Below are 22,124 nucleotides of genomic sequence, written 5' to 3'. Positions count from 1 at the left end.
AATAATAGCAAGGAGAAATAAGAAAGCCTTCCTCAGTGATCAATGCAAAGAAATAGAGGAAAACAATAGAATGGGAAAGACTAGAGATCTCTTTAAGAAAATTAGAGATACCAAGGGAAATTTTCATGCAAAGATGGGCTCAATAAAGGACAGAAATGGTATGAACCTAACAGAAGCAGAAGATATTAAGAAGAGGAGGCAAGAATACACAGAAGAACTATACAAAAAAGATCTCCCCAACCCAGATAATCACGATGGTATAATCACTCACCTAGAGCCAGACATCCTGGAATGCAAAGTCAACTGGGCCTTAGGAAGCACCACTATGAGCAAAGCTAGTGGAGGTGATGGAATTCCGGTTGAGCTATTTCGAATCCTAAAGGATGATGCTGTGAAAGTGCTGCACTCAATATGCCAGCAAATTTGGAAAACTCAGCAGTGGCCACAGGAGTAGAAATGGTCAGTTTTCATTCCTATCCCAAAGAAAGGCAATGCCAAAGAATGCTCAAACTACTGCACAATTGCATTCATCTCACATGCTAGCTTGCCCTGTGGCTCAGCTGGTAGAGAATCTGCCTGTAATACGGGAGACCTGGGTTCGATCCCTGGGTTGAGAAGATCCCCTGGAGAAGGGAAAGGCTACCCACTCCAGTTATCTGGCCTAGAGAATTCCATGGACTGTATGTACAGTCCATGGGTTGCAAAGAGTTAGACACGATTGAACAACTTTCACTTTCACATGCTAGCAAAGTAATGCTCAAATTTCTCCAAGTGAGGCTTCAACAGTATGTGAACCGTGAACTTCCAGATGTTCAAGCTGGATTTAGAAAAGGCAGAGGAATCAGAGATCAAATTGCCAACATCCATTGGATGTTGCAAGAGAGTTCCAGAGAAACATTTACTTCTGCTTTATTGACCATGCCAAAGTCTTTGACTGTGTGGATCCCAACAAACTGGAAAATTCTTAAAGAGATAGGTACACCAGACCACCTGACCTGCCTCCTGAGAAATCTGTATGCAGGTCAAGAAACTACAGTTAGAACTGGACATGGAACAGCAGACTGGTTCCAAATCGGGAAAGGAGTATGTCAAGGCTGTATATTGTCACTCTGCTTATTTAACTTATATGCAGAGTACATCATGAGAAATGCTGGACTGGATGAAGCACAATCTGGAATCAAGACTGCTGAGAGAAATATCAATAACCTCAGATATGCAGATGATACCACCCTTATGACAGAAAGCAAAGAAGAACTAAAGAGCCTCTTGATGAAAGTAAGAGAAGAGTGAAAAAGTTGACTTAAAACTCAACATTAAGAAACTAAGATCATGGCATCTGGTCCCACCACTTCATGGCAAATAGATGGGGAAACAGGGAAACAGTGACAGACTTTATTTTGGGGGGATCCAACATCACTGCAGATGGTGACTGCAGCCATGAAATTAAAATATGCCTGCTCCTTGGAAGAAAAGTTATGACCAACGTAGACAGCACATTAAAAAGTAGAGACATTACTTTGCTGGCAAAGGTCCATCTAGTCAAAGCTATGGTTTTTCCAGTAGTCATGTATGGATGTGAGAGTTGGACTATTGTAGGAGAGAGGAAGAATAGAAGAAAAGCAGGCCCAAGCGAGGGCCACAGAAAGAATTTATAATCATTGATAAACTGGATGCTTTAAGGCATGGGACTCTTAGAACAAGTCCAGAGGGAACAGTTCATAATCTTGAAAATAAAATATAATCCTGGGGGTGGAAAACCAACCCCAGACTGTTTCCCAACTGGCCTCTCAGAGTTACATGTTTTCCTGTATCTGGAGGAAATCTATAGATAAGAATATTAGTTTTAGTTACTGATTAGTTTAGTTTAGTTTAGTTATTGATTATTGTTTCTCGTTTACCCAAAGGTTTACCCAAATGAGTTATTGCTTAACCCCCTGCATATTCCTTCCTTCATGGCTGAGAGTATAACAAAGCTGGCACGGATTCAGTTTCAGCACCTTCACCTTGGAGCGGTGTTGGTCTTCTGATCCTCACTTTTCACTGAACTCTTGTGTCTTGTTTCTTATTCTCCCGCTGCATCACGCTTTCGGAAACCCTGCTTGTCGAGCTGGACTGAACAGGGACCTCAAAGGGAAACCAGCCTACTAGGCTACGCTCCTAGCAGCAGAGAACACAGGGAAGTCCGGCCAGCTCGGCAACGAGGATAGTTGGTAAGTACACCCCTGTGGATTTGTCAATCAGGCTAACAAAGGGACAAAATCCTTCCAAGCATAGTGACTGTTAAAAACTTTGTTAAAAAGTTCGGAGGTTGAGATATCTGCCGTTAAAAAATATTGCTACTGGCTAGATCCAGACAGAGGGACTTTGAGGTATGAGGAATGGCAAGAAGTTATGTGTTGCCTGCGCCGTGCCTTCCCACGCGGGGAAAGGATTCTTTTGTCTGTATGGTCAGTAGGGAATTTCATTAGCACAGCTTTAGGACCACTGCAATCAGAAGGCTCGGATTCACAGGATTCTAGAGAACAATTACAAGAACAAATGGAGGAAATGATTTTATATGATAACATTGGTGATGAGGAAGAGAAGCAATCAATAAAAACAAGAAATAAGAGCCAAAAGAATGACAGAAGTCAAGAGCAGATCTTGCTCTCTAGTCCAACTGCACCTCTGGTTGAGCCTCCTCCTTTCAATCCTGAAACCCCTTGGGATGATGGATTTGCTTGTAAACCAGAGATAGCTGTGCCTAATAAAATGACGCCTTTACAAAAGGGGGTTCGTATGGCACAATTGCAGGGGGATGAAGACGCTTTAGTTCTCCCTGTGGCTGTAACTCAGATCCCACCAGATCCTCAATTACCACAAGGAGGAATGCATTATGATTATAATGCCATACCATTTAAAACTATAAAGGAGATAAAACAGGCATGTACCCAATATGGAACTAATTCTCCTTATACCATGGGACTAATTCAGGGACTTTCACAAGCTGAATGGTTAATTCCTTATGATTGGGAAATGATAGCCAGAACTTGCCTATCCACCTCAGAATTTTTACAATTTAGGACCCGGTGGCAAGATGAGGCAAATCAACAAGCTCACAGAAATGCGACAGCCAACCCGCCAGTTAATATAATGCTTGATCAATTAATGGATAGCGGAGGATATTTTGGCATCCAGGCTTAGTTTGATGATCAATTACTTACTCAAGTGAGAATTATATGTTTAAAAGGCTGGGAGAGAATAAATCCACCCTGACAAGCCTCGGTTTCATTTACCCAAATTAAACAATCAAATGGGGGAACTTATGTAGATTTTATCGCCACGTCAAAATATGACCAAAATTTGATTTTAGGCCACGTCAAAATTTGACCAAAATAGCCTCACAGCCTGGTCTGAGAGATTTGCTGATGCAAGTTCTTGCTTATGACAATGCTAACTCAGATTGTAAAAAGGCGACTCAGCCTCTCAAAGCACAGAGTGCCCCCCTAGAAGAATATCTCAAAGTTTGCCAGGGTATTGGGTCAGAACCGTATAAAATGCAACTCCTGACTCAAGCATTGTCTAAGGCTAATAAAAAGACGGATATGAGATGTCACCAATGTGGAAAATTAGGACACATTATAAAAGACTGTAAAGGAGGAAATTCAAAAAAGACAAAAAATGATATCAAGACTCCAGGATTATGCCCAAAATGCCATAAGGGAAATCACTGGGCAAATCAATGTAGGTCAAAATTTCATAAAGACGGGACTACCTTGTCAGGAAATGGGAATCGGGGCCTGGCTCGGGGCCCCAAAAACAATGCAGGCACTTGGAACGCAGTTCCCTTCACCTACCCAGCTCAATCTCAAGAAAACAATCAGTTCATGACTTACTCCCTGCAACATCAGGGAGCACAGCGTTAGACATACCAGCCTTAGAAAATTTAGTAGTAATGCCCTCTGTGGGAATATATAAAATACCAACTGACATCTGGGGACCCCTATCTAAAAATACTGTTGGTTTAATAATAGGAAGAAGCAATCTCACTTTAAAGGAGGTCGAAGTTCAAATAGAAATAATAGATGAAGATTTTGAAGGAGAAATACTTATAATGCTAAAAACCAGTGTTCCCTATCAAATATCTAAGGGAGATCAAATTGCTCAATTGTTATTATTACCTTATATAAAATTAAATTCTCCTAAAAAGAGAATAGGAGAATTTTGAAGTACTGGAAAACAAGTATTTTGGCAAACTTTTGTCACAGACGAAAGACCAAAATTAGAAATAAAAATTATGGGAAGGCAATTCCCTGGACTTGTGGACACAGGGGCAGATGTTTCTATCATTGCCTCTAAACACTGGCCTCGATCCTGGCAGTTACAAGTTCCCACAATTATTACTGGAATAGGAACAATGAGCAGTATAGCTCAGAGTGCACGCCCTGTCTGTTTCCAGGGGCCCAATCAATAAACTCCTATGCTTCAACCACTGGTTGCTGATATTCCTATTAACTTATGGGCCATGATTTACTTATGCAATGGGGAGCTTATGTTATAATACCTCCCATAATGTCAGACAAAACAAATTATGACTAATATGGGACTTCACCCTAGTACTCCTCAAAATTTAGCCTAGGGGCCACTGTTCCAAAGACTGCATTAAAAATGAAATGGTTTTCAGATAACCCTATATGGGTGGAACAGTGGCCTTTATCAAAAGAAAAAATCGAAGCCTTACATACACTAGTAGAAGAACAATTAAAATCAGGACATATGGTAGAAACTACTAGCCCTTGGAATTCACCAATCTTTGATTAAAAGAAATCAAGTAAATGGAGAATGCTTACAGATTTAAGAAAAATCAATGCTGTTATGGAACCCATTAAGTATTACAATCTGTACTCCCTTCTCCCGCTATGATTCCAAAGTGATGGAAAATTATTATTATTGATTTAAAAGATTGTTTTTTCACTATTCCATTAAATCCTAATGATGCTCCAAATTTTTGCTTTTTCTATTCCCAATATTAATAATAAAGGCCCTAGTCCGCGATACCACTGGACTGTTTTGCCACAAGGAATGATGAACAGCGCCACCTTGTGTCAACACTTTGTAAATCAGCCTTTATGTTTAATTAGAGAAAAATAGCCACAAGCCTATATTATTCATTATATGGATGATGTTTTATTAGCATACTTTGATAAGAAAATTCTTCAACAAATATTTTTAGAAACCCAAAAGATTTTAGAATTGTATGGATTAATTATTACAGCAGATAAAGTTCAAATTGAAGCTCCTTATCAATATTTGGGTTATATATTAAATAGAAACACTTATCTCCACAAAAAACACAGATTCGAATTGATCAATTAAAAACTTTAAATAGTTTTCAAGAATTATTAAGTGATATTAACTGGCTTCGTCCAACCTTGAAAGTGAAGTCGCTCAATCGTGTCTCAATCTTTGCGACCCCATGGACTGTAGCCTACTAGGCTTCTCCATCCATGGGATTTTCCAGGCACGAATACTGGAGTGGGTTGCCATTTCCTTCTCCAGGAGATCTTCCAGACCCAGGGATTGAACCCCGGTCTCCCACATTGTAGGCAGACGCTTTACCGTCTGAGCCACCAAGGAAGTCCCACCCGACCTTAAGGATTCCTAATTATGCCTTTAAAAATCTATTTAATATATTACGAGGAGATAATGAATTAAAAAGTCCTTGGTCTCTAACCCATGAAGCCAAAATAGAAATACAACAAATTAATCAGGTAATTCAAAATCAACAATTGACTAGGGTAGAATTAAATCAGCCTATAACAGCTTTAATTATGCCCACTCCATATCCTCCCACAGGAATAATCTGGCAAACAGAAGCTATAATTGAATGGGTCTTTTTGTGTCGTAAACAAACGAAGTTATTGACTACTTATGTTGATATGGTTAGCAAGTTAATATTTAAGATGAGAACTCGTATTCAACAATTGTCAGGTTATGATCCAAAGACTATAATTGTACCATTTTCTAAAATATAAATTGAACATTTATATTCAAAATAGTGAATGGCAAATTGCTCTTTCTGATTTTATTGGCAACATTGATTGCCACTACCCTTCTTCTAAGTTAATCAATTTTCTTAAAAAACATGCTTTGATTCTCCCTAAAATAAGAAAAATAGAGCCTATTCACAATGCTGTCACCTATTTTACTGACACAAATAAGGACCTCAAAACAGGTTACTTTGGTCCTACTAAAGATTTGGCCATCTAAATATTCTTCTGTATAATAGGCTGAGTTAGAAGCTATTTACTGGGCGTCGCAGAACTGGAGAAGCGGAGGAAGAGGGAGCAGTATGTCTGCAGAAGTCCCCGAGGCAGCCTCCGCGGAGGAGCAGAGGGGTCTTATGCATTGAGTTATTCAAGGAAAATGTATCAGGAAATGGAAGATAAAGTGACTAGTCCAGAGAAAGCTGAAGAAGCAAAATTAAAAGCAAGGTATCCTCATCTGGGACAAAAGCCTGGAGGTTCCGATTTTTTAAGGAAACGATTGCAGAAAGGGCAAAAATATTTTGATTCTGGGGATTACAACATGGCTAAAGCAAAAATGAAGAACAAGCAACTTCCTACTGCAACCCCGGATAAGACAGAGGTCACTGGTGACCACATTCCCACTCCACAGGACCTTCCTCAACGGAAACCATCTCTTGTTGCTAGCAAACTGGCTGGCTGATTAAAAAGAGCTGAACTGCATGGATCTTCTAATTCCCGTTATTTCTCCTTAATATGTTACTCCTCTGCTTTTTATTTCCTTTTACTCCCTATGTCATTTGAGAGTGATGGCTTTGCAGATAGCGGTAGTGTGTGCTGCTATTGTAAGGGAATATACATGTGTAGAGTTTTTGATTAGTTTAACAGTGCACTGATGAAAAGAACATGTTAGAGCAACATAAAGTAATCTACTTGAAAATAATTGTATATATTACTTAACTCCTAGTGTAGGGCTGGATCCAACAAGTAACAAACAAGTGTTGCAGTTTTAATGTTGGCTTTCTTTAATTCATCTTAATTATAGCTTTGTATGTTACTCTTATTTAATATAATCTCTACTGTTGATTTCTTCTGGATTTTCCTTTGGGGTTCTGTAAAACAGAAGTTTAAGACCACAGGTTAGAAGGAAGGTCACATGTTTCAAACACGACTGAACGGGGCTCCAAGAGATTCGCATCCTGTGCTTGAACTTGAATGGCCTTAAGTCTGTTTCAGCTTTAACGATAGAATTTTACTCGGGCAACATTTGCCCATTCCGGTGTGACTCACGTGACTCTATTGCTTAACAGCTGCTGTTCAAGCTAGTGTTCTTATTCAGTTCTATAGTGTTCAGAATACCTTCTGTCATTGAAGATGTGAAGGAAGTGTGCAGTGCATCGACTGTTGAATTCACTTTTGTGCCATTTTTGTAAATACAATAGTTTTGCACAACCTCTCATAACTGTCTGTATTACTTTCACATATTGAAGAGTAGATAATGTGCCAACCAGAAGCACAAGAGTTCCTACAAAAAACTCTGTATGTCATTAGAGCTTTTGTATAGTAAGAGTAGTTTATAGTCTTGGGGTTATAGAATACCAAACTGAAATCTTTGCTCAGACTGCCATAGACTTAAGCTTTTTCATTTGTTAGTAGTACCCATGACATTCAGTGGCCTTGTGCAAATACGATATGTTGCTTAGGCATATCTTTTGTCCTATGCAGAACGTTTCATTTTGACTTTTATGAAAATCACTATTCATATAATTTATATAAACTTTTTAAATGTAGAAACTTTTTACTTCCACAGTCAATTTGGGGGACACTAGAATAAATACTTTGCCTCTTGTGGCCCCTCAGTTCTGTGTTTTTTTTTTTTTTTTTTTGCTTCTTTGACTCAAATTGTGTTGGGCTGTGCGATTCAGGCTGTTCAGAAACATAAGTGTCTGTATCTTCACTCTTGAAATTTGCTTTGCTGAATGCTGTATTTTCTAACCCAATAATGACATTTTCCTTATAATTTCTCAGTTGTTAATTAACCACTCTTAATCCTGTGTTATTACTGACAATTGTTTAAATAAAAGGAAATTTATAATAAAACAAGTATTTGAGAAGATTGGCCCAGGAATCTAGTCAAGATGAGCTGAATTTTAAGTAATAATAATAAGCTAAGTGAATTAAGACTTGTGACAGTTAGAGCAATTTACAGGATAGGTGAAACAGATAGTACATATTTAGATATTTTGCTTCTATAGATGTCATTTTAATAAAATGTAAATTTAATTGTATGTGTGGTTTGTCTAGTTAGTAAGAACTTTAATTAACAGACTGCTGGGACAAATCTACTGGTCTTTTAAGAGCTCTTCCCATAAGTTGTGATGCTGTAGCATGATGCAGAGGATCTGTAGCCTGAGATGATAGTGCTTTTTTCTTCTTTGACTTGTGCGGGGCCTCCACCTCTTTTGAATCCAGGCATCTTTTCTGGATCTTGGCTTCATTAGATACTTGCTTTCCTTTGACCCCAAATCACCATAGATGGTGCGTTGAGCATAGCGCCTGCACCTAAAGGCTGCCTGGCACTCTGAGGAAAGCTTGCTGATTATCTTCCTGCTCCAACCACCCCAAAAGAAGAGAAGAACAAAATCAATAATGTGCTAATTTGTTACTATAAGGATTGGTGGTTTTAGTTTTAGTTGCTAAGTTGTGTCCAACTCTTGCAACCCCATGGACTATAGCCTGTCAGGCTCCTCTGTCCATAGGGTTTTCCAGGCAAGAGTACTGGAGTGGGTTGCCATTTCCTTCTTCAATTATAAGAATTAGTTATACATAAATAGATTTGTAATGAGAGTAAGTAAGTTATTCAAAAGCATGTATAATCACTATAGGATTGATTTAAGAATTACAAAATACCCAAAGTAGAATTTTTGTAGTATCTAATGGGGTTTGGGTTTTGTTTTTAATGGCTATTTGCAAGCTGTCACTGTTAAATTCACACACATCAGATTAATCTGAAAAACCGTGTTATTCTTGGTTATGGTAGGACTCCTGCTATGGTTTGCAATAAGTGATGTAATCTCTGCCTGAGTTTTAGTTTGTAAAATAAATACTACTATTAACCTACCTCAAAACTTGTTGAGGATCTGTGAAATACTGAGTAAGTGCCCAAAATAAAATATTGTTGTCTTTTTATTAAAAGTAAATTTCCTCATTAAACCAGCCTGCCTTCTGTAAAGTCACAATGACTGAAATCTCAGGATTTTCCATCAGAAGAGACCGGTCATGTAGGACTTGTAGGTTTAAGTAATTGCTTAGTCTCCATTATTGGTGCTTGGGATAGAGGTTATACATTTTTGTATTTCTGTTCTGCTTCTTAGCTCAGTTTATTGAAGGTATAGTTGCAGGCTGTTTCACCATTGCTTGAGTGAAGATTTTTGACTAAGATGGGCTTCATCAAACATTTCTATGGTTTCAGAATTGTGGTGTGAGAAATGGCCAATTTAAATAATTGTCCTTATTGTAAATGTATGTTGGCATAAACAAGTTGGAGATAAATACTTCATAAAAACCAGCTAAAATAAATTACCTGTTTCATGTCCAGTAGCTCCTATTTGATAGTACAGTTCTTAGAAGCATTTCATTTTTAAAGACTATATCTGAGTAAAACAATTGTAGTTATTGGCATGTTGGGATAGTAAGAATTGTTGGATTGTTTTGATGAACTGGAGGGAGCATGTTTTCAGTCTCTTTACAAGTTACTCAATATTATGCTGCTCACCTGGAAAAAAAAAAATGCTTTTAACTGTTCATCAAGGCCTGTATTTGTTCTTACTTCACTTGGAATTTGTTCCTTGTTTTATTTGATGTAACAGAACTATACCTCTAAATGTTTATTGATACTTTTTACTAAATCAGACAGGTATTCTTTCTCAGTCCAAATTAGTGAAGTCTCATCAACACTGAAATGTGAGCTCTACTTGAACTGTGCCCCAAACTCTCTCTTTGGTGAGTCTGGGGCAGGTATCCTGTAGGAAGGGCATTTCTGAGTGGCAACAAACTTTCTCTGGTGGCCTTTTCGCATTTCCCCAACATTCAGACACATTTCTTCCATTTTTCATTTTCCTTTTCCACCTCATTTTCCGTCAGCTCTCCCCCATTCCCATCCCTGCCTATTTCTTAAGCCCCGTGATGGCATTCAGTAAATGATATTTAGGTTTGATGAATTATCAGTCCTTTGATATCCTCCCCAATATATCACAACTATAGACCCATTTTAAATTTTCTAAAACACTATCCTCATCTGGAAGTGACAGCTTTGAGCCACTGTCCTAATTCTGCAATTCAGCATGCACTGCCAGCCTTCCCCCATGTTCCTTCTCCCCCACTGTATCCCTTCTCCCCCTGACACACCACACCACACCTTGTAAAATTGGGATCAAAGAAGTTTCATTCTGGAATTGATAATCTAAGGATAAAAATGCTGATTTTAATAACTTTCACTAGTTCCTGCCTTTTAAAGTAGGTAGGCCTATGGGTTTTATTCTGGAAATCACTGGTGGGTCACACCATTAATTATGCTTGTATTATGTTATTTATCAACTAAACAGCATTTGAAAGAAAAATCCAATTCCTTTAATATGCCTTCAGATCTGTTAGAGCATCTCATATTTGTGATGCAATAGAACACTTGCCTGTATTAAAAGGGTCAAAAGTAAATGCCTTTTTTGTTGAACATGTCTATAGAGTTGGCAGTTAATGCTGAAATTTGTCAAGTAGCCCTTCCAAAATTAAACTTGTAAAATACACAAAAAATAAATGTCTACCTAGTATCTATTGATTAAAAAAAAAAAGAAGCTATTTACACTGTATTATTGGATATTAAAGAACCTGTTAACATTGTTTCTGATTCACAATATGCTGTCAAGGTTACTTCTTTAATCAAGACTGTAACAGTACCTAACTCTAATCTGCCTATTATTCAACAGTTTAATCAATTACAAAATGCTATTTTTTATAGAAACAATCCTTTTTATATTACTCATATTCGATCACATTCACAACTTCCAGGACCTTTAGCAGAAGGAAAAAATACTACTGACACTAAACTCATTTCATTTCTTTCTCATCATAATTTCATGAACTACCACACTTAAAAGTTAAAGGATTATAACATAAACTTCAATTGACTTGTCAACAAGCTAAAGATATTGTATCTCATTGTCCTTCCTGTCAATAAGTTAATTCTACTTCAGACATTGCCTGAAGGTGTTAACCCACAGGGATTATTTCCCAATGATATTTGGCAAACTGATGTAACACATATTCCAACATTTGGCAATGCTGGACTAGTCCATGGGTCTATTGACGCTTATTCTGGAATATTTGCATCACATCATACAGGAGAAACTGCAAATCAGTGGATTTCTCTCTTCAAACAAGCTTTTGCTTACATGGGACTCCCTAAACATAAAAAAACTGATAATGGACCAGCTTGTACAAGTCACACGTTAAAATTATTTTTTGAAGACTGATCTATTAAACACATCACTGGAATTCCATATAACCCACAAGGATGCGCTATAATTGAACAAGTCCACTGAACATTAAAAAACACTTTACAAAAGCAAAAAGAGGGAGAAAGGTATGGAATAGGACCTAATTCCCCCCAAAATAAATTAGCAATAGCTCTTTTTACTTTAAATTTTTTGGATATTAGAGGGGACAATACAGAACCAGCAGCTACAATACACTGGACAAATAATCAAACTACTAATGATTTGCTTTCTAAAAAAGAAACCTTACAACAAACTCAACAAGTCTTATGGAAAGACAATAAGAGTTGGAAAAGGGAATTTTACTTAAACAAGGATGAGATTATGTTCTTATTTTAACAGAAGAAGATGAACATCGGTGGATCCCAAGGTGAAAAATCCGGCCCTGGAAAGAAAAGGACCTACTTTGATATAGACCCACTGTTTGTACCCACGCTTGGAGCCATGTCACTGCTTCTCCTAAATACTGGACTATCTCTATCAAAAATAACCCAAGAAGCACCTTTGCCAACTTGAGGACAGATAGAGAAACTATCTCTAGAGGCAGAGAAGATGGTACATAGAAGAAGACTGCCAAAAACACCAGACAACCTGTTCTTGGCTATGGTCACTTTGCTGACCATGAGGTAAGTACACAAGCTATAGGTAGTCATCACTATTGGACTTATATACCTAATCCTCCCCTGCTGAGACCTGTGACTTGGGAAGATTCGCCAGTCCCATTATTCGTAAATGATTTGGCCTGGCTCCCCGGACCATATGATCAAAATTTTCCTATTAAAAAGGAAGAAGAAGATCACCAGTGGGTAAATTATAATATTGGCTCTGATGCCACTCCTATTTGTATTGGTTTTGGAAGTGTATGCCTTAAAACAGGATATCAAAAATGGCTGTCAGTTGTCAAAGAATCAAATGATAATAAGACTTCCTTCTTTCTGTTAACTGCTCTTGCTTTTTTAGAAAAGGAAACTTCCAGCATGATGAATCCACCTGACCTTCCTGACTGTATTGCTGAAATTAGCCATGGTATTGAAAATTGGATACAAAGGAAATTATGTAAGGGATCAGAAGGTCATTTATTATTAAATGTTACAGAAGGCTCCATTATCAATTAGGGATCCCGAGGAACCCCTAAACTTAAAGAATCTAAAGTGTCTTCCCCATGGGTATATAAAAATAAGGCCTTTAGTACTTATGGTAGTCAATCCCTCATATGGCATGGAGCAGGATTTGCTCCCCCCATGCCTCGTTTAGATCATTACCTTATTCAAAATGAAATATGGAACATACCCATGACTTTGAAAAAATTAATCGCTTGGAATGGAGGATAATGACCCAAAAGCTACCTTTAACTTTACAAAAAACTCTACCCACACTAGTCAAACTTGTGTAAGAATTCCTTTTGTTTTTATGACTGTACCAGCAAAATATGATCCAAATTTGGGATTAATAACATATCTTAATTGTTCATTTTATACATGTATAAATTATGCCATTCCTTTTAATGAAAGTTGGCAAAGTATTTATATTCTTAAAACCAGAACTGGCATATGGGTTCCAGTTGATTTACAATGACCTTGGCAAGAAAGCCCTACATTGTATGCTATTGAAGGAATATTGTAAAATCTTAAATGTATTAAACATTTTCTGGGATTGCTAATTGCTATCATTTTAGGCATTAGGGATAGCTATGACTACTATGGCAGCCATAGCTGGAGTGGCTTTTCATCAGTCTATACAAACAGTTCATTTTATACAAGAATGGCATAGAGATGCTGACGTCCTTTGGACCACTAAACAAAAAATTGACAGAAAGTTGGCTTCCCAAGTGGCCGACTTTCAACAATCTGTTATTTTATTAGGAGATCAACTAGTCAGTTTATAAAAACAGATGAGACTAAAATGTGATTGGAACTATACTTCCTTTTGTGTAACGGCTTACAAATATAAGAAGACACAATTCAATTGGGATAAAGTTAAACAACACCTATTGAACCAAGGTAATATTTCTGTAGATATTCAAGACTTACAACAAGATATATTAAAAGTTTTTAATAAACATCTCAATATAATTACTGGATCAGATTTTGTTGATAAGTTGCTAATAATCTTTCTTCTCTTAATCCCTTAAAACAGATCAAAACATTTGGATATGGAATTGCTCTGGTTATGGGAATGCTATTAATTATGTGTTTGTGTTTCTGCATAGTCTGGAGAAGAACAATCAAGAGACAACAAAGCCAACAACAGCAACTAGCATTTCTCACCATTTCTCATCATGTGGAAAATCAAAAAGGGGGAGATGTAGGAGACAGGAAGAATAGAAGAAAAGCAGGCCCCAGCGAGGGCCACAGAAAGAATTTATGATTATTGGTAAACTGGATGCTTTAAGGCATGGGACTCTTGGAACAAGTCCAGAGGGAACAGTTCATAATCTTGAAAACAAGATATGATCCTGGGGGGTGGAAAACCAACCCCAGAGTGTTTCCCAACTGGCCTCTCAGAGTCACATGTTTTTCGTATCTGGGGGAAATCTATAGATATTAGTTACTGATTTGTTATTGATTATTGTTTCTCATTTACCCAAAGGTTAATGATCACTTTGTTCTTTGGCCCAGGCCACAAGAGTTATTGCTTAACCCCCTGCACATTCCTTCCCTCATGGCTGAGAGTATAACAAAGCTGGCACGGATTCAGTTTCAGCACCTTCACCTTGGAGCGGTGTTGGTCCCCTGATCCTCGCCTTTCACTGAACTCTTGTGTCTTGTTTCTTATTCTCCTGCTGCATCACGCTTCGTGAAACCCTGCTAGTAGAGCCAGACTCGACAGACTATAAAGAAAGCTGAGCGCTGAAAAATTGATGCCTTGAACTGTGGTGTTGGAGTAGACTCTTGAGAGTCCCTTGGACTGCAAGGAGATCCAGCCAGTCCATCCTAAAAGAAATCAGTCCTGAATGTTCATTGGAAGGATTGATGCTGAGGCTTAAACTCCAATACTTTGGCCACCTGATGCGAAGAACTGACTTGTTGGAAAAGACCCTGATGCTGGAAAAGATTGAAGGCGGGAGGAGAAGGGGAGGACAGAGGATGAGATGGTTGGATGGCATCACCGACTCAGTGGGCAGGAGTTTGAGTAAGCTCTGGGTGTTGGTGATGGACAGGGAGGCCTGGCGTGCTGCAGTCCATGGAGTCGCAAAGAGTCGGATACGACTGAGCGACTGAACTGAACTGAATATTTACTGAGCATTTATGATTGCTAGGCTTTTTACATGTTTCATCTCACTCGTCTCTTACAATATCCCATGGCACAGGTACTTTCATTATCATTTCCAATTTACAGGTGAGAGAAACTGAAGTTAAAGAGATTAAATAACTTCTCCAGGGCGCCCCTCGTTCATAAGTGGAAGACTCCATTCTAGTGACGTTCAGAGGTCAGGCAGAGGGGCTAGACATTACCACCTAACACAACTATTCTGTAGGGACCAGGTCCCTGAACAGTGAGCTCCACGAGCAAGCCCCAGGTGGAAAACTGCACGCCCTGCCGCTCCATCCCCGCCCGGGTCCCGGGTTCCGTCCCCTGCCCAGCCCTTTGCCTCATCCACTCCCTGCCGACCGACCATTAACCCTGCTCACTCCTGCCGCCCTGCCCCCAGGCCTGCTCCTGCCCACTGCCCCGCCCGGTCCCCAGATGCCCCACCCCTCTCCCCGCCCCAGTTTGGGGCCCTGTCACTCATTGGCCCCGCCCCCTGCCCCGCCCCAACCCGCTGCCCCGCCCCGCCCATCGCCCTGCCGCGCCCTCCCTGAAGCCTACCTGGTCTGGGAGCTGAGCGTCTAGGACTCACCTCGCAGACCGGTCGACTCCTCCTCCAGCCGCTGCTTCAGCTCGTCTCGCCTCAGACCCGGCGCTGGAAGTAGGGCGCTGGGTGGGATCCGGGGACTGGAGGCTGACTGGGTCACGGGGGCCACGGCCACCTTCATCCCCACAAGTGGCCTTGCCAGGCTCCTCACTGGCGCGAGCCCTGAGGGACCCTCTGAGGAGAGGAAACGGGCGCTTGGGGTCACCCCTCAGCCTCAGTGTCTCCCTCTGAGCCTCGGGCCTTCAACTCTGAGGAATCGTGTGTGGAGGAAGCCCTAGACGTTCGTGTCCTGGATGCTCGTTGTCTTCTCCTCACACCCCCACCCCGCACCCAACCCTAGCGCCTTCCATTCCTCTCCCCTCCCTCCTTCTCGCTCCCCGGAAGGAGTACTCCCCGTGGCTCTTCCCCCACCTCCCCGAGCGTCCACTTCTGCCCCTTTATCCTCCCCTGAATCTCCCCTTCGCCCACCGCCCTCACTCCTCACCAGGGATCCCTTCCCATGAATTAAGCCCACTCCCTGGCTTCTACTACCATACTATCCTTAGCTTTACGTTGGGCTTCCCTGGTCGCTGAGACAGTGAAGAATCTGCCTGCAAGGTGGGAGACCCGGGTTCGATCCCTTTGTCGGGAAGATTGCCTGGAGAAGGAAATGGCAACCCGTGCTGGTATTCGTGCCTGGAAAATTCCATGGGCAGAGGAGCCTGGCGGGCTACTGTCCATGGAGTCGTAAAGAGTCGGACACGACTGAGTGACTAACTCTTTTCTTTACCTAGCTATAGGTTCATGAACTCAATTCAACCTACAAATAACTCTCAGGACATTGGGACTTTTGTGAGGGATTTGCGGGGGGGGCGGGGGGGGCGGGGGATTTTGTGGGGTATGGGGGATTGGAGGCTCGAGAAAATCAATGTCTCAGGAATACTAAATCACAGGTTTATTTTTTTTCTTAAAGTTTACTAATAATCATACACCTGGGAGTAATTGAAAAGGACAAACTGGAATTTATTCCAAGATACCAAACACACAGATTAAAAAGGAAGACAGTGGAGCCAAGGCAGACAAAGGCCATATTCATTAAAATCTTTAGCCCACCCACTGAGAAATGTGGTTTAGTAGATTGCATAACCACATTTATTTTAGGTCCAGTGATTTGATTCTTGCGGTGGAAATGGCATTGATCACCTAAGTTTTTAATTCTGTGGCTGATTTTGTTTTTGTGTTTATTTTGGCTCAGTTTTCCCTTTTATTGGAACTTTAAGAAGCAAAAATATGCTTCTCTAGTGGCAGGTTAAGATTACTTATATGTAAGCAATAACTTGATTCTTTGTCAGTCAGTCAAGGTGTCCTGACATTCCTTTGCTAATAATGAAGCCTTATGATGTTACTGAGAATAGTACAGTTTGTAGAAATGTTCATAAATTTTTACCTTCAAGTGAAGGTTTTCTTTTACCATTCTTATTTCAAAACATTTAAATCTGATTCTTTTTTGTTCTTCTGATTCTTTTTCTGTAGTCTCTTGTTTTCTTAATTTTTCTACTTTATGGTCCTTTGGATTTCCATTATTTTAACTTCATAAATTAATACATCATTGAATAAACCATAGTATCTTAAAGAAAACAAAGGAATTCAATACCTGGATATAAATCAATGATCTCACACTTCCCAAACTAAAGTTTTAGAAAAGTGGTTACCTGTGTTTGCTTTTCTTAGTTTTTTCTACCTTTTGCTATTCTGTTGCTTTCCCTGTATTTCCATTTCCTATTTTTTTTTTTTATCCCCCCCAGTCTTCCTTCTCTATTTATTTAATGTGTCTGTGCTAAGTTGCTTGTCTGACTCTTTGTGACCCTATGGACTGTAGCCTGCCAGGCTCCTCTGTCTGTGGGATTCTCCAGGCAAGAATACTGGACTGGGTTGCTATGCCCTCCTCCAGGGTATCTTCCCGACCCAGGGATTGAACCTGCATCTTTTATGCCTCCTGCATTGCAGGCGGGTTCTTTATCACCAGTGCCACCTGAGAAGCCCGTTATTTGATTATGTTGCTGCTGCTGCTAAGCTGCTTCAGTCCTGTTTGACTCTGCGACCCTGTGGACTATAGCCTGCCAAGCTCTTAGAATTCACATCCTTTATATAGTATATGTACAATGTATGAAGTGCTCAGTGATCAGAATACATTTAAACCAGGTGCTATTCACAGTTTTAATAGAGTTCTGTCATTAGTTTATAGTTTTGTATTTTAAACCAGTTTCTTTTCACAAGAAAGTAATTTGAATTGAATAATGTGTTGAATTAGAAGTTAATCTGTTATAGAATTAATGAGAAATGGTTTTGCTTACTGTAAAATAGCACTAATAGTGTTTTGTATTAAAATTTAAATATCTTTTCATATTCTCTCTAGTTCATTAAATATTACTAAGGAATACAGACAACATGTTCTACACACATGTGCTTATGAGTAAGCGAGGGCCATTGGCCAAAATCTGGCTTGCAGCTCACTGGGAGAAGAAACTCACAAAGGCCCATATATTTGAATGTAATCTAGAAATAACCATTGAAAAAATTCTTTCTCCTAAGGTATGTTATTGATTAAAATTATAGGATGTATTTACTCTGGCTTATGAAGAGTAAAGGAATTAAAAGACATTATACCATGCAGTGTATTTCCTAGGAAGTTTTACTATTCAAATGGTCTTCTTTTTTTTTAATTCCTAAGCATTTATTGTCTGAAAATAAACATATATTGGTTTCTGTTGGTAGTTAACTTTTTAATATGTTTATCATAAATAGACTGGATCCTGAAGGATAAAGACCATGCTTTATAACTATTTTGTGATTGTTTCTTATTTACTAACAAAATATTATATACATAGTAGGTACCAAGTGAATATTTCTTAGAAAAATAATGAGTGAATGAATAGGGAGAGTAGAAGGAAAGGAAGATTGAGTATAAATAAAAATATATGTGAAAACATCATTAAACAAAGTACTATATTCATTATAAAACAGTTACAAGTTACTAGAATTTGCATTAAAATATTATTTTAATATTTGTATAGGTTAGGTATTTTTCTTCTTAAGAGAAGGATGAATTATATATTATATATCTAATATATTCAATATATAATATTGAATAATTTTCAATATGTAATATATTCAATTATATATTGAAATCTTACCTTGTGCCCGGCACTGGGCTAGACTTTAATTTTTTTTAGTTTGTTTAATCTTCACAGTAACCCTATGAGATAGGCTTCTTTTAGCCTCAGTGAATGTGATATTTAAGAGCATGAACTTCTGAGTTGGTCAAATTTAATTTCTGCTTCATGGCTTTATAGTTTTGTTACTTAGGTATGCTGTTTATCACGTCTGAGTCTCAGTGTTTTCTTCTGTAAATAGAGGTTGTTGTCAAAATTAAATAAATTAATGTATGAAAAGCTCTTAGGACACAAAACAAGTGTATAATAAATCATAGTCATGATTAATAAATTGAAGTTCAGGAAGGTTAAATGACTTAGCCTCAGCAACTGAACCAAGGCTTGAACCCAAGTCTGCCTGACTGCAAAGTTTATGTTGTTTTCATTAAATCAACAATAGTATATTTCATTTAAATGCCACATTAGATTATCTTCACTAAATTAAAAAGTTAATCATTTTACAAGGTGAGGTAAAAGTCAAATGATTTACCTTAAATAAGAATACAATAATAAGATACATACAATACAATAAAATACAATAAATAAGAACACTGCTTTTTAAAGAGAAGGAATTCTTATGATTTTATAATTTTCAAAGAACAGAGTTTATAAATCTAATTTTTAATATTCTAATACTTTAAAAATTATTGAAAGGTGAAAATTGCACTGCGAACTTCAGGACACCTTCTTTTGGGAGTTGTTCGAATCTATAATAGGAAGGCAAAATATCTTTTGGCAGATTGCAGTGAAGCCTTGCTTAAAATGAAGATGACATTTCGCCCAGGTATAAGTGTGATATTGATTTGTCTCACTTGTTTTTTTTTCCCTTTTGCATTTTCAGTTTGGGTGGGCTCTTTTAATTGTTGATACTTTATAATTCCAGGGTGGGTATAATGAATGGAAAACTTCCTTTTGAGTGGAACTTAGTTTCCACGGTTAAGAACAAATTATATTATTTTCCTTGCTCTTTTACTGTGTTTGGGGCAAGAGGTTATACTTTCAAAAACTTGAAATGTTCTTGCATATTTACATAAGAAATGTATTTAAAGCTACCACAGTTGTATAAGAAACTCTGACATTCAGTTTTAATGGGTTTCTTTGTTTGCCATGTCTGTTTTTGCCTTTATGAGATAAATTAGAAATAATGTATTGACAGAACCTATATATCAATAATTGTCATTGTTTTCAGAATTCTGGAGACTCTTAAGTAGCACACTATTTATGAAATATTATAGAAAATCTCTAGGCATTCCAAAGTGCTAGAGATTTACATGTGTCATAAATAGAATGTCTTCATAAATTTTTAATTTAATTTTAATTTTATGACTTTCATCATTTTCCACCTTGTACTGTGTTTATTTAGGTACAAACCTTTCCTCTCACACCAGTCTGCAAGCTCCTTGAAGGCAATATCTTTGTGATATTTATTTTCTGAATCACTTACAGTACTTGTCTCAGTCCTATGTAAATAGTGTTCCCTCAATTAGTACTGGTGAATCAATATTGACAAGGTTTTTTTTTTCTTTATTTAAAATATTTGTAAGATTTCTAGATAGTTGTGGTTCACTTATATATTCCATAAATATTTATTGAGCTCATACTTTGTGTGAAACACTATGTTAGGCTCTGGTTACAAAGACAAGCAAGACAAAGTCCCTTTTGGCCTAGTGAGGAAATCAGATGATGAAAAAGATATTTTTTAAATTATTATAATAATTATAGATTGTGCTATGAAGGAATATGAAAAGAGTACTACCACAGAAAATTACAGACATGTATTTTAGTTAGGCAAGTTGGGAAAAGCCTTTCTGAGTGGATAGAATTTAAGCTTAGACTTGAAGAATGAGAAGTATCCAGCCATGTAAGACATCCCTAAAGGAATAGCATTCTGGGCAGAGGGAACTGCAAGAGCAAAGGTCTTGAGGTAGTAAGGTGCTTGACTCATTCAGAGAGCAAAAAGACCAGTACATTTCGAGTAGAGTGAGTAAGGCAAAGTGTTGTTAGATGATGCCTATAGGTTTTATAGGGGTGCAGGGCCCTGATTAGAAATTTAAATTTTATTTAAGTGTACTAGGGAAGTCACTGAGTCATTTTAAGTTTGAGAGTGATCTGACCTAATTGCATATTTAATATATCACTCTGGCTGTTTTGTAGAGAACAGACTGAAGAGAGGTAGGAGCAGATTACGGGGAAACGAGTTAGGAGACTAAACAGTCCAGTGAGAAGAAGTAGAGATTTAGTTTATTGAATGTGGGGGGAGTTTTGTTTCATTTTTTTTTTTTTTTATCGTTTTCAGGATTGGTTGACCTTCCAAAGGAGAGTTTTGAAGCGACATACAGTGCTATCACATTGCCTGAAGAATTTCATGATTTTGACACCCAGACTATGAAGTAAATTATTTTATTTCTTTTCCTTCAATTTGATTTTCCTGGTAATTTATTGCTTACATTTTCAGATTTCACGAACACAAATAGAACATAGTTACTAGCTGAATTACTCATGTAATTGACAAAGACTTAAATTTAGTGCGAAATTTCAAAGAAGAACAAAAATGTATCATTATGTTTGCTGAATATAGTTTGCAATATTGACAGTACAGTCATTCATTCATTATTTGTTGAGTGCCTTCCATATGCCAAGCACTGTTACAGGCACTGAGGAGGTAACAGTGAATAAAACACTGTTCCTGGTTACAGAAATCTTGTGTTTTAGTTGGGGAGAGACAGATAATAAGACGAACAAGTAAATACACAATATACTAGGAGATGATCAACATTATGGAGAGAAGTAGAAAATAAAGTATCAGAAAGGTCAAGAAAGGCTTTACTGATAAGCTCTGAACAGAAACCTGAAAGAAATGAAGGAATAAATTATTCAGTAATGTGGGGAAGAAAGTTCCACGTAAATCAAATGAAAAAAACTCTAAGGCAGAGCGTGTTGGATCTGTTCAAAGAACAGCAAGGAGGCAAGTGAGTCTGGAGTGGAGTAAGTGAAAGGTCCAAGTGGTAGGATATGAGGTCAGAGAAGTAGCTGGGGTGCAGATGTCAGAGGGTGTTGTAGGCTATAATAAGAACTTTTCTTTTACTCAGATGGGGTGCACAGGAGGGTTTTGAACAGGTTAAGTGACTGGATCTGACTTGACTTCAACATGCTTCCCTCTGGCTACTTACTAAAAGGGGGAAAGGGAGGAAGCAGAGAGCCTGTGAAAAAATTATTGCTGTAAGAAATCAGATGAGAAATGGCAGTCTCTGTGATCAGCTTTTAGTCTTCATTTTACCCAGATGGTGTTTGCTAAGGATTGGATATGGCTTTAAGAGGAAGAAAAAGGTGAGGTTGACTGTATGATTTCTGGTGTGAGAATGGAGTTACCAGTTTAATAAAATTAGGATAACTAGAGAATGGCAAGCTTAAAGGGGCAAGGTAAAAGAAAGTAAATTAGGTTTGGGACATAAGTTTTGAGATGGCTGTTACACATCCAAGGGAGCAGGTAGGTAGTTGAATATGTGGGTCTGAAATTCAGGAA

The 22,124-nt window shown here is 38.3% G+C and overlaps 1 protein-coding gene and 1 pseudogene across 7 annotated transcripts in view; both read left to right on the top strand.

The window, feature by feature from the left end:
- Positions 1 to 22,124, top strand: part of RAD21L1 (RAD21 cohesin complex component like 1) — a 252,528-nt gene that overhangs the window by 201,985 nt on the left and 28,419 nt on the right. The window contains exons 1-5 of one of the 7 annotated variants that reach the window (XM_020900889.2): positions 2,122 to 2,210; positions 11,897 to 14,686; positions 17,806 to 17,981; positions 19,256 to 19,385; positions 20,898 to 20,991. In XM_020900889.2, coding sequence (XP_020756548.2) covers positions 17,838 to 17,981; positions 19,256 to 19,385; positions 20,898 to 20,991 — 368 coding nt within the window. In that variant the 5' untranslated portion in view covers positions 2,122 to 2,210; positions 11,897 to 14,686; positions 17,806 to 17,837. Of the gene's footprint in view, positions 1 to 2,121; positions 2,211 to 11,896; positions 14,894 to 15,298; positions 15,465 to 17,805; positions 17,982 to 19,255; positions 19,386 to 20,897; positions 20,992 to 22,124 lie in introns of those variants that run through there. The other 6 variants (XM_070472488.1, XM_070472487.1, XM_070472490.1 and 3 more) reach the window with 6 other exon arrangements.
- LOC110141851 (cAMP-regulated phosphoprotein 19 pseudogene) lies at positions 2,124 to 10,831 on the top strand (annotated as a pseudogene).

This window comes from Odocoileus virginianus, chromosome 9, assembly GCF_023699985.2.
Source record: "Odocoileus virginianus isolate 20LAN1187 ecotype Illinois chromosome 9, Ovbor_1.2, whole genome shotgun sequence".
NCBI classification, from domain to species: domain Eukaryota; kingdom Metazoa; phylum Chordata; class Mammalia; order Artiodactyla; family Cervidae; genus Odocoileus; species Odocoileus virginianus.
The sequence above is the reverse complement of the archived record's forward strand: the minus strand, read 5'-3'. Positions and strand labels throughout refer to the sequence as shown.